The sequence below is a fragment of the Salvelinus alpinus genome, chromosome 1, assembly GCF_045679555.1.
Source record: "Salvelinus alpinus chromosome 1, SLU_Salpinus.1, whole genome shotgun sequence".
Taxonomy (NCBI): domain Eukaryota; kingdom Metazoa; phylum Chordata; class Actinopteri; order Salmoniformes; family Salmonidae; genus Salvelinus; species Salvelinus alpinus.
In genome coordinates, this window is record NC_092086.1 from 75,016,978 (window position 1) to 75,034,387 (window position 17,410).

Below are 17,410 nucleotides of genomic sequence, written 5' to 3' on the forward strand. Positions count from 1 at the left end.
TAGCGTCCCGCCTAAACTCAGATTTTTGGATATAAATATGAACTTTACCAAACAAAACATACATGTATTGTGTAACATGAAGTCCTATGAGTGTCATCTGATGAAGATCATCAAAGGTTAGTGATTAATTGTATCTCTATTTCTGCTTTTTGTTACTCCTCTCTTTGGCTGGAAAAATGGCTGTGTTTTTCTGTGGCTATGTACTGACCTAACATAATCGTTTGGTGTGCTTTCGCCGTAAATCCTTTTTGAAATCAGATATGTTGGCTGGATTCACAACAAGTGTAGCTTTAATTTGGTGTCTTTCATGTGTGATTTCATGAAAGTTTGATTTTTATAGTAATATATTTGAATTTGGCGCTCTGCATTTTTACTGGCTTTTGGCCAAGTGGGACATTAGCGTCCCACATATCCTAGAGAAGTTAATGTAGAAATGTTCAGAAATATATTATATTCTTATTTACAATAAAAGTGACAAAATGACAATCTCAGAAAAAGGCTGTGTCGTTATCTTCGCAAGGGGAGCGTGCTAGAGTATTGAAAACAGGGGTGCCATCTTTGAGATTTTGGTTTTATTACTTGGTAAAAAGTAAACTCATAATCTCTCCCATTTTTTGGGGAGCATACAATATACTGTAGCTCAGGATTTGTATTATTTATTTTATACAGTATTTTCTTGCTCATATTTATCAAGGGTGCCAGTAATTATGGACCTGACTGCATGTATGAAAATACCCTCAAATACAACGTGACATTCTGTACTGTCGCCTCATAAAACATTTAATCTCATATCCAAAAGGCTGGAGTAGAGTCAAATTAAAAGTATAAGCTTCACTGTCCAAATAAATATGTAGGGGAGTGCATAATCAAGCCATTAGTTCAAAACATAGTGATGTGGCTAGTATCCAAACTGTAGTGTGAGTACAGATTGTTTAGCATCTGGATGTTACTTACATGTTGGCAAGGTGGACAGAACCACTCCCCATCTGGGATGATCATGAGAGGGGGTCTGAGGCAGGCCGTGTGGTAGCCACTGTCACACGAGTCACATAGCAAGATCTGTGGGGTAAACACGGAGGGGGATTAGCTGGAACACATTATATGGTAGTCTTATCTGTCAGTGGAGATAAATATTATGAATATAGCATATTTTTTTATTCAACCTTCATTTAGCTAGGCAAATCAGTTCAGAACAAATTCTTATTTACAATGACAGCCTACACCGGCCAAACTCGGACAACGCTTGGGCCAATTGTGCGCCGCCCTATGAGACTGATACAGCCTAGTATAACCATGATTACAGCCCACCAGGGTTGGGGTCAATTCCATTTCAATTAAATGCTTTTCAATGAGGACCCACCAGCTCGGGATGGTTGGGGAGGCCGCAGTGTTTGCAGGGATCTTCGTTAGGAGGGAGGTCATCATCCGAGGAGGTGTCAGAGTCGTCGCTGTGCCTTTCTCTGTTCCGGTTCTTCCACCTCCTCTTGCCCTTCTCCACCTTAAAGCTCTCATCACTGTCGTCCTCCTCACTCTCCTCTTCGCTTGACTCGCTTTCATTGTCATCACCAGAACCATTCTTTTTGCGCCTTCGTGTTCGAGTGTTGGACCACCGGGTCTTTCTCCTCCGTCGCCCCTGAAAACAAAAGACATCACCTCATTTTTGGATTTCATGAGGTTAATGTAGGACAGCATACACATAAGTTACTGAAGGCTGACACTGTGGATCCCTGATTTAAAAGATACTATTGATCCAAAAACATTCATTCACAATCCACCTGTAATATTAATGTAGAAATACCTGCAGTTACTGAAAGAACTTACCTTAGATTTGGACTGTCCATCTTGATCAACCTTTTCTCTTGGTTTCCTCTGAACAGTTTCCTCCTCCTCGTCCTCCTTCTCCTCAGGGGGCGTGGTCTCTTTTTTCTCCAGCCTCCTGTCCTGGAACTCCACCCCCTTAGCGGTTGGCCTGCAAATCCTGGGTGACCTCCTCAGGGATCTCCCAGTCTCACCAGTATCGGACCCAGAGTCCCTCTCCGTTCTCTGGAGCTCAGCTCTCCTTCGATGAGTAATCCCTCGTATTTTCAGGCGAATCCCCTCCTCTTGAATCTCTGATGTTGTTCCTGCATCCTTTTTTTCATCCTCTTTATTCTCAGACCCTTTACTTGCTTTTGCCTCACACGTTTTCTCTGCTGCAGTTAAATTATCTTTCTCAGCACCATCATCCTCCATTTTGTCATCTTTCTTAGCCTGATCATCTTCCTTCTCATTCTCTTTAGGGCATCCCTGTGTTGTGGCATCTTCCTTGATTACTTTGTCCTGGCTTTTGTCTGTCTCACCTTCAGCCTCAGTGAGAGATGATGCCTTCTTGCTGGTAGCCTGTTTTTCTGATGGTGCATTACAGTCTATGCGGTTTGAGTCTGAGGTTTGAGTCTTCTGAGGCTCGCTCTCAGAATTCTCTCCACTTTTAACAGACTTCTTTGTCCAGCCTTTATCGGCATGTCCCCTAATAATTACATCTGTTGACTTCTCCGAACTTATTTCCATAGGCTCTTCCTGTTTCCTCCCCACTGGGACAGACTCTTTGAGAGAAGGTAATTGCTTGGAATCCTCAAAGGCGACATGTTTCTCTCCTTCTGCTGCAGCTGGCTTTATGTCTGCCAGTTTCTCATTTTCTTTAGAGGCATCTGGTTTCTGTCCTTCACAGATTGAAGATTTCACAATCTTTTTAGAAGCAGTCTCTGTGTTTTTAAGGGTAGCCGATTTCTCAGTGTCTTTAGTGTTAACCGATTTCTCTGCTTCTTCAGGAGTAGCCAATATCTCCGCGTCTTTAGGGATAGGCGTAGCCGATTTAGCGGAATTCTCAGCGTCTGTAGGGGTAGCCGATTTCTCAGCGTCTGTAGGGGTAGCAGATTTCCCAGCGTTTTCAGACGTAGCCGATTTAGGCAATTTTTCTGTATCTTTAGGCGTAGCCACTTTTTCTGTATCTTTAGGCGTAGCCAATTTCTCGCCGTCTGTAGGCGTAGCCAATTTCTCGCCGTCTGTAGGCGTAGCCAATTTCTCGCCGTCTGTAGGCGTAGCCAATTTAGCAGATTTCTCTGCGTATTTAGGCATTGTCGATTTCAACGTGTCTTTAGGGATACCCAATTTCGCTACCTTTTTCGGTCCTTCCAGTTGTGATTGGTTTGATTTCTCAAAGATGTCTGCCATCTCCACGTCTTTAGGGACAGATTGTTTCTCAGTCACTGCTGCAACAGCTCTTGTCTCATCTTTACAGATGGCTGTTTTCTTAGAGTCTTTCTCCAGGACGTTTTTTTTCTTCACCTCAGGGGCAACATTTGTATGTGTGCTTACAGCACTGACAGCAGGTTTCTCCTTGGTGAGAGCTGACATGTCTTTAGGGGTATCACATTTTTCTGTATGTTTAGATGCCTCTGGTTTCACTGTCATTTTAATGACCAACGATTTATTAGTCTCATTAGTGCTCTCCAGTTTCTCTGCTTCTTTATTGGGAACTGGTTTGTCTGCCTTTTTAAGGAATGAGGACGTATTGGTCTCTTTAGAGCTGGCCAGGTTCTTGGCATCTTTACTCTTTTCTGAAATCTCTGTCTTTTTAATGACAGAAGATGTTTTAATATCGTTAGAACCATCACATTTCTCTGCACTCTCTTTGTTAGATGGATTCTCTGTATTTTTTATGACTGCTGGCGACTCAGGGCGTTTCGAGCTTTCTGGTTTATCTGTAATGGGATCAGGTCTCTCGGTTTGTTTAGTGATGACTGATGTTTCTGGGTTTTTAGGGTTTTTAGGGTTCAACAACTTTTCTGTGGCTTTTATAATGGATGTTTTTTCCATCTCTTTCACTACAGAAAGGGGACAACTGTCTTTAGGGACAACTGTTTCCTTAAAGGCAGCCAAATTTACCTCTTGAAATGCAATGGATGAATCTGTTCCTTTAGTTTCATCTGGTTTCTGTGACTTACTAGATAAAGGGTTTTTATCTGTTTCTATTGATGTGGATGTCTTGTGTTCTGTACGACGCACTTTCACATCCCACTTGGATACCTTGACTTTTTGTTCCTCTTTAAGATCAGAGGACTTTTCCGGTGTGCTTGTTGCATCCTTAGATGAAGTCAATGACTTTGTCAGAGGAGATGAAGATTTAGCCTCTTTTAGGGATGATTTTTTCAGTGCTTCAGTGCTTTCCTTCTCTGCTTTTGGGGCTGGAACAGTTTTCTGTAGGTTAGTTTCATCAGCCATGGCCACCTCCATGGGCTCCTCAGCATTGCTTGCCATCTCCCCTTCCTTTTTGTCCATGTCCAGGGACAGATTTGCTTTCTCTTTTTCACTAGCTTCTGCTGCTTCACATTCTTCTCTAGCAACAACTTGTGTTTGCTGTTCTTTGCTATCAGCAGATTCTCTCTGTATTCCCATCTCTTTAGGAGATTCTCTCATCCCCTTATTGACACTTTTTTCTGTGACAGGCTGAGCATCACCATTCACTTGATCGCTTTTAATCTCCATAGTCCCCACCAAGGCAACAGAGACCTCTTTACTTGTCTCCTCAACTTTAGGAGCTTCTTTGACAGGAGCAACAGATGGGTTACGCACAATGATTCTACTGCCACCACCACTACTATTATCAAAATCATCACTAAGTTTCATCTCTCTCTTTTTCAAGGGGATTTTGGCCTGCTGGTCATTCTTCATCACCCTTTGGAGTTCCTCTGCAGTCTTCCTCTTGGCTTCCTCAGTCTGTTCTGTCTGTGGCGTCACACAATGTTTCTCCGCAAGAGGCTCTGCAGAGCTTGTGGCTGTACTCTCCTTGGATTCTGACACCTCCATCGGCTCTTCTTTGATGGCCTGGGTGTTAATGGTGGCCTTGTCATCCACCATTGGCTTCTCGGATTGTCTTGTTGACTCTGACTCGACTTGGTTGTCTTTGAGGCCATTCGATGGGGATTTGGCATCTGATTCGTCCAGCTTTGATTCCTCTTTTGGGGATTTTTTTTCTGTATTCTCTGTTTTAGGGGACACTAAAGAAACTGTATCCTTGGAGGGTTTGTCCTCTTCATCCCCTGAGGTAGCCTCTGTCTTTTTAATTTCCCCTAATGGACAAAGGTATTATAAATAGAAAATACAAGTACAACATTTATAACTGCATCTGTCAGGGAAATACGTTTAGTTTACTTTGGATAAAATAGATCCACGGCAAATGACTGAACTCATGCAATATCATAAATATGTCTGAGTAAACAGCAAAAGACAGATGGCATATGACATTATTGACGTAACAAGCCCTGTCCATATAACTTTACCTTCTCCCCCAGTCTTCTTGTTCCCATCTTCCTCCTCTCCTTCTTTCTTTGTCAACAGTGCTGGGTCGATTTGAGTCTTCAGCTGTGCCAGGATCTCAGCCAAGCTGTTTCTGTCTCTACAGAGATAGAGAATTCAATTAAATTCAGTCGTTCCAATTTAGCAGACAGACATGCTCAGTAGTCGTGGTAAAATTACATATGAACCAAGTAATCTATAATCCACATGGAATACAAGACTTGACATTTAGGCTCTGCAGTACCACAGTATGCCTCTTTCATCCCCTAAAGCCCAACAGCCCCCCCTCCCCCAAAAGTTCCATAGTACCTGACAATGCACTTCCAGGAGGACCCGTCCAGGTCGTCCTGCTCCTCCACATAGACCCTCACATTGTTATCCTGGTCAAGTTGGAACCAGTACATTAGGCCATCCTTGTCCTTGCCAATGGGATGGAGCCGCATCTTATCGGGATCCTCCTCATTAATTGCAGTCTTGAACTTGACATTGTCATCAAACTGGCACTCACATAAGTGCTAGACAGAGAGATAAAAAGTATGAGAAATGTCTCCTTTGGCAAAAACAAAAATCCGATGTTAGTAGGGCGGCAAGATATGGATTATTTTTTTTTTTAATGGAATATTGCGATATGACTAGCAACACAACACAGTTGAGTGAACTGAACAAGATCTGTGCCCCCACTGGCAACCACTATTTTCAGAGAATTAACTTTTGTATCACACAGAAAATATGTAGATTTATTTAGGTGAAAAGCGGGGTCCTTTTTACCACCTGCATCTTGTTTGGAAATATATGTTGAAATGTTTGCATGCAGAACTAGCCTAATTATAGCTACAGTGCATTCGGAATGTATTCAAGCCTTTGACCTTTTCCACATTTTGTTACAGCCTTATTCTAAAAGTTTTTTCCCCCTCAATCTACACACAATACCCCACAATGACAAAGCAAAAACTATTTTTTATTTTTTTTATTTTTCAAAAATAGAAATATCACATTTACATAAGTATTCAGACCTTTCACTCAATACTTTTTTGAAGAACTTTTGGCAGCGATTACAGCCTTGAGTCTTCTTGGGCATGACACTACAAGCTTGACATACCTGTATTTGGGGAGTTTCTCCCATTCTTCTCTGCAGATCCTCTCAAGCTCTGTCAGGTTGGATGGGGAGTGTTGCGGCACAGCTATTTTCAGGTCTCTCCAGAGATGTTTGATCGGGTTGAAGTCCTGGCTCTGGATGGGTCACTCAAAGACATTCAGACTTGTCCTGAAGCCACTCCTGCAATGTCTTGGCTGTGTGCTTAGGGTCGTTGTCTTGTTGGAAGGTGAATCTTCACCCCAGTCTGAGGTCCTGAGCAGAGCAGGTTTTCATCAAGGATCTCTGTACTTTGCTCCGTTCATCTTTCCACAATCCTGACTAGTCATCCTAGTCCTTGCCGCTGAAAAACCTCTCCACAGCATGATGCTGCCACCACGCTTCACCATAGGGATGGTGCCAGGTTTCCTCCAGACGTGACGCTTGGTAATCAGACCAAAGAGCTCAATCTTGGTTTCATCAGACCAGAGAATCTAGTTTCTCATGGTCTGAGAGTCCTTTAGATGCCTTTTTTATATGCTTCCGTCTGGCCACTCCACCATAAAGTCCTGATTGGTGGAGTGCTGCAGAGATGGTTGTCCTTCTGGAAGGAAGGTTCTTCCATCTCCACAGAGGAACTCTGGAGCTCTGTCAGAGTGACCATCGGGTTCTCGGTCACCTCCCTGATCAAGGCCCTTCTCCCCCGATTGCCCAGGCGGCCAGCTATAGGAAGAGTATTGGTGTTTCCAAACTTCTTCCATTTAAGAATGATGGAGGCCACTGTGTTCTTGGGAACCTTCAATGCTGGAGACATTTTTTGGTACCCTTCCCAGATCTTTGCCTCGACACAATCCTGTTCTACAGACAATTCCTTCGACCTCACAGCTTGTTTTCTTCTCTGACATGCACTGTAAACTGTGGGACCTTATATAGACAGGTGTGTGCCTTTCCAAATCATGTCCAATCAATTGAATTTACCACAGGTGGACTCCAATCAAGTTGTAGAAACATGTAGAAACATGTCAAGGATGATCAAGTAAAAAGGATACACCTGAGCTCAATTTCAAGTCTCGTAGAAAAGGGTCTGAATACTTATGAAAATAAGGTGTGTTTAAAAAAATATATATACATTTGAAAAAACATTCTAGAAACCTGTTTTCGCTTTGACATTATGGGCTATTTTGTGTAGCTAAAAATGAAGTCAAACAATTTTAGAATAAGGCTGTAATATAACAAAATGTGGAAAAGGTCAAGGGGTCTGAATACTTTCTGAATGCACTGTATATGGCAAACTCTCTATAATGGACATGTCAATATTGAGATTTTGATAGAAAATAAACAGTGCATCCCTAGATGTTAGGCCTACTAATTACAAAAACTGGCCACTTACTTTGAGGATTCCAGTCTTGCACTCCACAGACATGTCCTTGTATCCTTTATTTTCAAGTTCCCATGCCCAGGTACTGTTGAACTCATGGCACACCTGTAAGGAAACACATTCCATCAGCCATTGGTTAACCTCTAAAATATACAGAATCATCTTTCAGAATGCCCAGAGTTATGCTGCTGCCTGTATTTTTATTCAAATTAAATATATTGATAGTTGAATCAAATCAAACGTTGTCACATGCACCGAATACAACAAGTGCAGACCTTACAAGCCCTTAACCAACAGTGCAGTTCAAGAAGAGTTAAGAAAATATTTACCAAATAAACTAAAGTAAAAAAAATAATAAAAAGTAACAATAAAATAGTAATAATACGAGGCTATATACAGGGGGAACTGGTACCGAGTCAGTGTGCAGGGGTACAGCTTAATCATCTATAAAGTTAAGCCTAACTGTATCGAGTGTGCAGAAAAATGCCCAGCCTTGTTGGGCTCTATTTACCTTCACAATGTACTTCTCCCATCTGTCTGCGGACACCGACTTGCCAATCTTCCTCAGCAACTTCACATGAAGGTCCACCAAGAGCTTTGGAACTGAGGGGAGAGGTGGGATAAATGGCACAATTTGCTAAACATCAATGTATCTCAACGACACATCACATTCAGATATTGTATAGGTAAGGCCAGTTGTTTTTAGTGTTGTTTTTTTTGACCGGTATATCCAGCATTATCCACTAGGTTTGCTGCAGGTAGAAAATCCTAGAAAATGTTATTTAATTGACTCAAGCGGTCTCCAATCAAATCGTCTGGTTGCGCATGAGTGTTTTGGTCCCAAACAATCTAAATCATGTTATTTTCTTCAAATTTGACAATATTTGGATGAATCCAGTTCAAAGTATGGTGCCCAAGTATGAAAAATTACTGTAGCTGGTAAAGATAAAAGATAAAGTTTGATCATAAAGTTACCGGTCCCCTCCCCCAGTGTCAAAAACTTAGATATAGGAGGCAGGCATTATCAAGGATTTACTTCCGGCTTTGGTAGCATCTTATCTTTACTAATTGAAATATGTACTGCCTAAAAACCGTCATCACATATATACCTTGCTTTAGTTTTGTTTACAGACCGTAAGATAGCTGCTAGTAGCTAGCTCAAGCAGAATGTACGACCAAAGATACTGGTAACCTTTCATCTGTGGTGTGACTTAGCTACTAGCAAGCCAACAGTCATTTCCCTTTCCATCACCTTTTGTCTTTCCACTATCATCAAGCTGTAATGATAGGAACATTTCCATCACCTTTTGTCTTTCCACTATCATCAAGCTGTAATGATAGGAACATTTCCATCACCTTTTGTCTTTCCACTATCATCAAGCTGTAATGATAGGAACATTTCCATCACCTGTCGTCTTTCCACTATCATCAAGCTGTAATGATAGGAACATTTCCATCACCTGTCGTCTTTCCACTATCATCAAGCTGTAATGATAGGAACATTTCCATCACCTGTCGTCTTTCCACTATCATCAAGCTGTAATGATAGGAACATTTCCATCACCTTTTGTCTTTCCACTATCATCAAGCTGTAATGATAGACATTTACATTTACATTTAAGTCATTTAGCAGACGCTCTTATCCAGAGCGACTTACAAATTGGTGCATTCACCTTATGATATCCAGTGGAACAACCACTTTACAATAGTGCATCTAACTCTTTTAAGGGGGGGGGGGGGGGTTAGAAGGATTACTTTATCCTATCCTAGGTATTCCTTAAAGAGGTGGGGTTTCAGGTGTCTCCGGAAGGTGGTGATTGACTCCGCTGACCTGGCGTCGTGAGGGAGTTTGTTCCACCATTGGGGTGCCAGAGCAGCGAACAGTTTTGACTGGGCTGAGCGGGAACTGTACTTCCTCAGAGGTAGGGAGGCGAGCAGGCCAGAGGTGGATGAACGCAGTGCCCTTGTTTGGGTGTAGGGCCTGATCAGAGCCTGAAGGTACGGAGGTGCCGTTCCCCTCACAGCTCCGTAGGCAAGCACCATGGTCTTGTAACGGATGCGAGCTTCAACTGGAAGCCAGTGGAGAGAGCGGAGGAGCGGGGTGACGTGAGAGAACTTGGGAAAGTTGAACACCAGACGGGCTGCGGCGTTCTGGATGAGTTGTAGGGGTTTAATGGCACAGGCAGGGAGCCCAGCCAACAGCGAGTTGCAGTAATCCAGACGGGAGATGACAAGTGCCTGGATTAGGACCTGCGCCGCTTCCTGCGTGAGGCAGGGTCGTACTCTGCGAATGTTGTAGAGCATGAACCTACAGGAACGGGTCACCGCCTTGATGTTAGTTGAGAACGACAGGGTGTTGTCCAGGATCACGCCAAGGTTCTTAGCACTCTGGGAGGAGGACACAATGGAGTTGTCAACCGTGATGGCGAGATCATGGAACGGGCAGTCCTTCCCCGGGAGGAAGAGCAGCTCCGTCTTGCCGAGGTTCAGCTTGAGGTGGTGATCCGTCATCCACACTGATATGTCTGCCAGACATGCAGAGATGCGATTCACCACCTGGTTATCAGAGGGGGGAAAGGAGAAGATTAATTGTGTGTCGTCTGCATAGCAATGATAGGAGAGACCATGTGAGGATATGACAGAGCCAAGTGACTTGGTGTATAGCGAGAATAGGAGAGGGCCTAGAACAGAGCCCTGGGGGACACCAGTGGTGAGAGCACGTGGTGCGGAGACAGATTCTCGCCACGCCACCTGGTAGGAGCGACCTGTCAGGTAGGACGCAATCCAAGCGTGGGCCGCGCCGGAGATGCCCAGCTCGGAGAGGGTGGAGAGGAGGATCTGATGGTAGTAATGATAGGAACATTTCCATCACCTTTTGTCTTTCCACTATCATCAAGCTGTAATGATAGGAACATTTCCATCACCTTTTGTCTTTCCACTATCATCAAGCTGTAATGATAGGAACATTTCCATCACCTGTCGTCTTTCCACTATCATCAAGCTGTAATGATAGGAACATTTCCATCACCTTTTGTCTTTCCACTATCATCAAGCTGTAATGATAGGAACATTTCCATCACCTGTCGTCTTTCCACTATCATCAAGCTGTAATGATAGGAACATTTCCATCACCTTTTGTCTTTCCACTATCATCAAGCTGTAATGATAGGAACATTTCCATCACCTTTTGTCTTTCCACTATCATCAAGCTGTAATGATAGGAACATTTCCATCACCTGTTGTCTTTCCACTATCATCAAGCTGTAATGATAGGAACATTTCCATCACCTTTTGTCTTTCCACTATCATCAAGCTGTAATGAAAGGCATTTTAGAGAATTCACATCTACTGTCTGCACAGCTTCAGGCAACCACCGCAACAGGAATGCTGTGATACAAAATCAGCTTTCCCAAAGGAAAAGGGGGGGATATGCTGTGAAGCCTGTGCAGACAGACCCAACATAGTTATTAATTTCAAATCTGCATCAATTGAGCACACGAACATTTCCAAATATAAACATTGTGAAGTTTCACAAAAAAAAGTGCACAACCAAAGATTGCATATTTCAAATTGAGTACTTCAAAAACACATCATCGAATGAGTAGACCACTACATCATCGAATGAGTAGACCACTACATCATCGAATGAGTAGACCACTACATCGACAGTAACTCAGAATATTAAATACCCATTTAACAAACATTTCCCTTTTCAAAAACATTACAGGCTACGTGGACTGGCTCCTGGATCTCCTCCTCAATGAGGTCACCCTTGATCCATCGTTGTATGTGGGGAAGCTGTTTGAGCTGTCCATCCCAGGACCCGTCTGCCCAGTGTGAGAGGCCTGACAAGGAGGCCATAGCTGGATTTGTATCCCGCTTCAACCTTGGGGGTGACTGAAGCAAAGTGGATGACTGAAGCCTGCTTGATTGAAGCAAGGTACATGGTTCCCCTTCCTCACTTGATCAATCTCTGTAATTGGTTGCATTTCCTAAAGCCTAAGTAATTCACTTTTACATAATATGATAATCACATTGTTACTTTTTTCCCCCAAGCATTCAGATGGGAGATTAGTGTTAAATTGTAAGAATCAACGGGTCCTGCACACTGCATGGCAGCCAGGTGCCTATATTTGGCTTATGGCTGTAAGAAAAAAAGTCAAATTTCTCATGAGTGTTTATGTTGATCAATATTTTGGCTATGCTGGCCAATTGTAAATTATCAAATAAAGGTCTGATCAATACACACAATTCTGAACATATGGTCATTTGTAAAATGCTAATGCAGCGGCACCAATAAATTGTCCAGTACACTTATTGTATGCTGTTTTGTGTACATTCATAGAGCGTCTAAGGTGACTGAGGCTTTACTAATTACTGTGAAGTGTATCAGTGAACTAACTGTATTCTGTAATTAGTTATAAAACAATATTAATTAAAATTGTGTATTGCTGCGGTTTGTCTGATATCCAACAGTCTATGATCCGCCCTGTTGAACATGAGCATTTTGCACAAAAAAAATAATAAAAAAAAAATAAAAAAAATAATGGGTTGAGGCATACTATTTAGGGTAAGAATGACATGTGGTCCATTGTTGACCTTATCAATGACATGTGGCCCATTGTTTACATTGTTACCTGGCAACGACCACAAGGGCATTTCAAAGAGCTTTCAGTCAAGGCAAGCTCACGAACATAAGCTCCCGCCCACACAGCCTGTTCTTTCAGGCTTTCTGATAGTTAGAGAGAAAAGGTACAATATAAATTCTGAGCATTTTAATAACATAAAATACTATGGGTGATATTTTGATCATTCAAAGGCTATTTTTACTTAACAAAGATGTTTGGTGAGTGTTTCTCTAGTGAACATTTTTTAATAAAAACTAGTCATCTGTCATTGAATGACAACCCACATTTCAAGAATCCCTAATGTTGATCAATCACCGACGAAGGGGCGTAGGCTTCGGCTACCGAACTTCGACAAGCCTCAAGATTTTTGTTTTGCTCGAACAGCCGAAAAAAACTAAATAAAGAAAAACTGCTGAACACCAAAACAAACTTAATAGTTGTCATAGTACAAGGCGGAGCTCTACTAATTATTTGACAGAGAATACTATTTGTAGATCAGTGATTATAAACCTCACTTTGCTCAAGCTGATCCTCTCCAACAGACTTGGGTAAATGGGTAAATTAGGGTCAGTTTACATGGGCACAGTATTGTGGGTAGTAGCTCATATCCCACTTAAGGTCTTATTTGGGATAAGCTGTTTACATACACCTTTGATATCCTGCTCATGAGTATCCCTGTGTCCATGAATAAACAGAATATTTAAGTTCATATGGTTTAAATGGAATAGTAACTGAAATACGGACAATGACTGTAGGTCTGTAACCTTTCACATGTAGCTAATATAATATTAAGTCCTGCAAAATGATGCAATTCTTGCAGTGAAATTACACAACAAATGTTCATTTTGTCTCGGGAACAGGAGTTAAGAAATATTACATTTCTTTACACATTTCTTGAGAAAATGTCAATGCACGTGTAATGTGTCATCTTTGACACTTATGGTGCATTCGGAAAGTATTCAGACCTTCCCCTTTTCGTTACTTTACAGGCATATTCTAAAATTACATTTTTCCCCCCTCAATCTACACACAATACCCATAATGACAAAGCAAAAACAGGTTTAGAAATGTTTACAAATCTATTACAAATAAGAAAACAGATATACCTTATTTACATAAGTATTCAGACCCTTTGCTATGAGAGTCGAAATTGAGCATAGGTGCATCCTGTTTCCATTGATCATCCTTGAGATGTTTCAACTACTTGGAGTCCACCTGTGGTAAATTCAAATGATTGGACATGATTTGGAAAGGCACACACCTGTCTATATAAAAGGGTCCCACAGTTGACAGTGCATGTCAGAGAAGAAAAAAATGAAGCCATGAGGTTGAAGGAATTGTCCGTAGAGCTTTGAGACAGGATTGTGTCGAGGCACAGATCTGAGGAAGTGTACCAAAAATGTCTGCAGCATTGAAGGTCTCCAAGAACACAGTGGCCTCCATTCTTAAAATTGAAGAAGTTTGGAACCACTATGGACTCTTCCTAGAGCTGGCCGCCTGGCCAAACTGAGCAATCGGGGGAGAAGGATCTTGGTAAGGGAGGTGACCAAGAACCCGATGGTCACTCTGACAGAGCTCTAGAGTTCTTCTGTGGAGATGAGAGAACGTCCCAGAAGGACAACCATCTCTACAGCACTCCACCAATCAGGTCTTTATGGTAGAGTTGCCAGACGGAAGCCACTCCTTAGTAAAAGGCACATGACAGTACCTTAGAGTTTGCTAAAAGGAACCTAAAGGACTGAAAGACCATGAGAAACTAGATTCTCTGGTCTGATGAAACCAAGATTGAACTCTTTGGCCTGAATGCAAAGCATCACATCTGGAGGAATCCTGGCACCTTTCCTACGGTGAAGCATGGTGGTGGCAGCAACATGCGTGAAGATTTTTTCAGCAGCAGAGACTGAGTGACTAGTCAGGATCGAGGGAAAGATGAACGGAGCAAAGTACAGAGAGATGCTTGATGAAAACCTGCCCCAGAGTGCACAGGACCTCAGACTGGTGCGAAGGTTCACCTTCCAACAGGACAACGACCCTAAGCACACAGCCAAGACAATATAGGAGTGGCTTCGGGATAAGTCTCTGAATTTCCTTGAGTGGCCGAGCCAGAGCACGGACTTGAACCAGATCGTACATCTCTGGAGAGACCTGAAAATAAATATGCAGTGACGCTCCCCATCCAACCTGACAGAGCTTGAGAGGATTTGCAGAGAAGAATGGGAGAAACTCCCCAAATACAGGTGTGGCAAGCTTGTAGCGTCATACCCAAAGAGACCCGAGGCTGTAATCGTTGCCAAAGGGGCGTCAACAAAGTACTGAGTAAAGAGTCTCAATACTTATGTGATCAGTTTTTTTACTTTGAATAAATTTGCAAAAATGTCTAAAAACAGTTTATTCTTTCTCATTATGGGGTAGTGTGTGTAGATTGATGAGGGAGGAAAAAACTATTTGGTCAATTTTAGAATAAGGCTGTAACGTAACAATGTGGAAAAAGTGAAGGGGGCTGAATACTTTCCGAATGCACTATACGCAAGCAGACAGTATTTCAACTAGAGGTCGACCGATTAAATCGGAATGGCCGATTTCAAGTTTTCATAACAATCGGAAATTGGTATTTTTGGGCGCCGATTTGCCGATATTTTTTTTTTTTTTACACCTGTATTTAATCTTTATTTAACTAGGCAAGTCAGTTAAGAACACATTCTTATTTTCAATAACGGCCTAGGAACCGCAGAACGACAGATTTTTAACCTTGTCAGCTCGGGGGATTCAATCTTGCAACCTTACAGTTAACTAGTCCAATGCTCTAACACCTGATTACATTGCACTCCACGAGGAGCCTGCCTGTGCCGCGAATGCAGTAAGCTAAGGTAAATTGCTAGCTAGCATTAAACTTATCTTATAAAAAACAATCAATCAATGACTGTCATTGCTCCAATATGTACTTAACCATAAACATCAATGCCTTTCTTAAAATCAATACACAAGTATATATTTTTAAACCTGCATATTTAGCTAAAAGAAATCCAGGTTAGCAGGCAATATTAACCAGGTGAAATTGTGTCATTTCTCTTGCGTTCATTGCACGCAGAGTCAGGGTATATGCAACAGTTTGGGCCACCTGGCTCTTTGCGAACTAATTTGCCAGAATTTTACGTAATTATGACAACATTGAAGGTTGTGCAATGTAACAGGAATATTTAGACTCATGGATGCCACCCGTTAGATAAAATACGGAACGGAATAAACGTTTTGTTTTCGAGGTGATAGTTTCCGGATTAGTCAAAGGTATATGGTTTAACGAGAAATAGTCGACGCGTTATAATTCCTGTAATAACTTGCGGCTGAACTTGACAGGGGTTCCTTCGTTATTTTACCGTTCATGTCTTCCATAGAGAATGTCTTGATCTACTTCAAATAAGGTCTGTGTTTCGTGCAGGCTTACACCGCCTCGACGTTTTGATACCCGTGTAAATCTCACTAGGATAAGGTAACGTTTGTCAACATATTTTCATAAATCCACTCTACAAAAAGAATTATCTTTGCTTATATTTAGCCAATATTGATCAGAGTTACCTTGTCCTATGGATATCTACAGTTGTAAAATTGGCAAGGTGGTGTAAGCCTACACGAAACACAGACCTTATTTTAAGTGAATCTAAAAATATCCTATGGAATAAATGAAGGAACCGCTTTTCAGATTTTGCTAGGTGTCATGGGAATTATGACTCGCACTTTGGTCGTCAATTCTTACCATGCCCATTATTAAAATAGGATTTCCTGCATATAGAAATGACAGTTTTTGTTTTCAACATTCATCACAGGTAACTTACTCTATTTTTATTCAAACAGTTGAGAGTATTTGTCTCCTAAGCAGACTCTTCAGTATCATTGTCACTTCAGAGCTGTGTGTGTGTGTGTGTGTATTTATGTATTATATTAAGTTAAAATAAAAGTGTTCATTGTTTATTCAGTATTGTTGCAGTTGTCATTATTACAAAAATGTGTGTGTGTGTATGATATATATATATATTTTTTTTTTTACAAAAATCGGCCGATTAATCGGTATCGGCTTTTTTTGTCCTCCAATAATCTGTATCTTTGTTGAAAAATCATAATCGGTCGACCTCTAATTTCAACCACATAAAATATGCCCCCAAGACAAACGTGTTCATTTACCAGAAACATGTACACTCGTTTTCTCAGCTTTCATTTCTTAAAACCGGTCAAACTGATGACATTTGGACATTTTGCACAGGACCAAACTTTCCACTGTTGGGAGTTATTGGGTTCTCTCCCCGGTCCCTAAACGGAACATACAACATTACCGGTGTTAACTAGCTTACTTATGCATTCATTCTATCGATGTTTGACATTATTCTGGTGAGCACTACTGTAGCCTTCTGGGGCAAACGGGATCTGACGCGATTGTTAAGCCAACACACTGACCGTTACGCCAAGAGGTTTGGATTACTTGGCATAATGGTTAAGGTGTTGGCTTGACAGTTGCGTCAGAAGTGGGATGCCGCCAGTAAGGCCAATGAAGAGGCGTGTAAACACGAGGGACTTGATATAGAGAAACGTGAAGGGATCTTAAGCCAACACATAGTGAGACCTGGTCGGGGCTACCCAGAGTTGAACTGCCCTTAATTTTCAAATTTTTGTAGAATCTACCAATAGTATTCGCTACCAAATAATAGGCTTTGTGCAATATAGATTCGTAGAGCTACGCCTCCCCCTGGCTTAGGCGATAACCTCACCAAACACACATACAACCAGACATTGATTGATTGGAGACAGCTTGTGTCAATTAAAGAACAATTCCTAGGATTTTCTACCTGCAGCAAACCTAGTGGATAATACTGAAAATACCAGTCAAAAATGTATAATAATTTAAGAAAAGAAATGTAAACTGGCCCTATGTATAAGCCAATATATACAGGTAACTGCCAAAATAAAGAAAACAAGGCATCGGGACACTACGAACCAGATCAGCTTCAA

The 17,410-nt window shown here is 41.7% G+C and overlaps 1 protein-coding gene across 1 annotated transcript in view; it reads right to left on the reverse strand.

The window, feature by feature from the left end:
* Positions 1 to 17,410, reverse strand: part of LOC139548570 (remodeling and spacing factor 1-like) — a 47,796-nt gene that overhangs the window by 14,137 nt on the left and 16,249 nt on the right. Inside the window, exons 2-8 of the mRNA XM_071358361.1 lie at positions 8,296 to 8,387; positions 7,797 to 7,889; positions 5,644 to 5,849; positions 5,319 to 5,434; positions 1,822 to 5,108; positions 1,361 to 1,633; positions 955 to 1,059 (exon numbers count right to left, since the gene is read on the reverse strand). Of these exons, the coding sequence (XP_071214462.1) occupies positions 955 to 1,059; positions 1,361 to 1,633; positions 1,822 to 5,108; positions 5,319 to 5,434; positions 5,644 to 5,849; positions 7,797 to 7,889; positions 8,296 to 8,387 (4,172 nt within the window). The remainder of the gene's footprint in view (positions 1 to 954; positions 1,060 to 1,360; positions 1,634 to 1,821; positions 5,109 to 5,318; positions 5,435 to 5,643; positions 5,850 to 7,796; positions 7,890 to 8,295; positions 8,388 to 17,410) is intronic.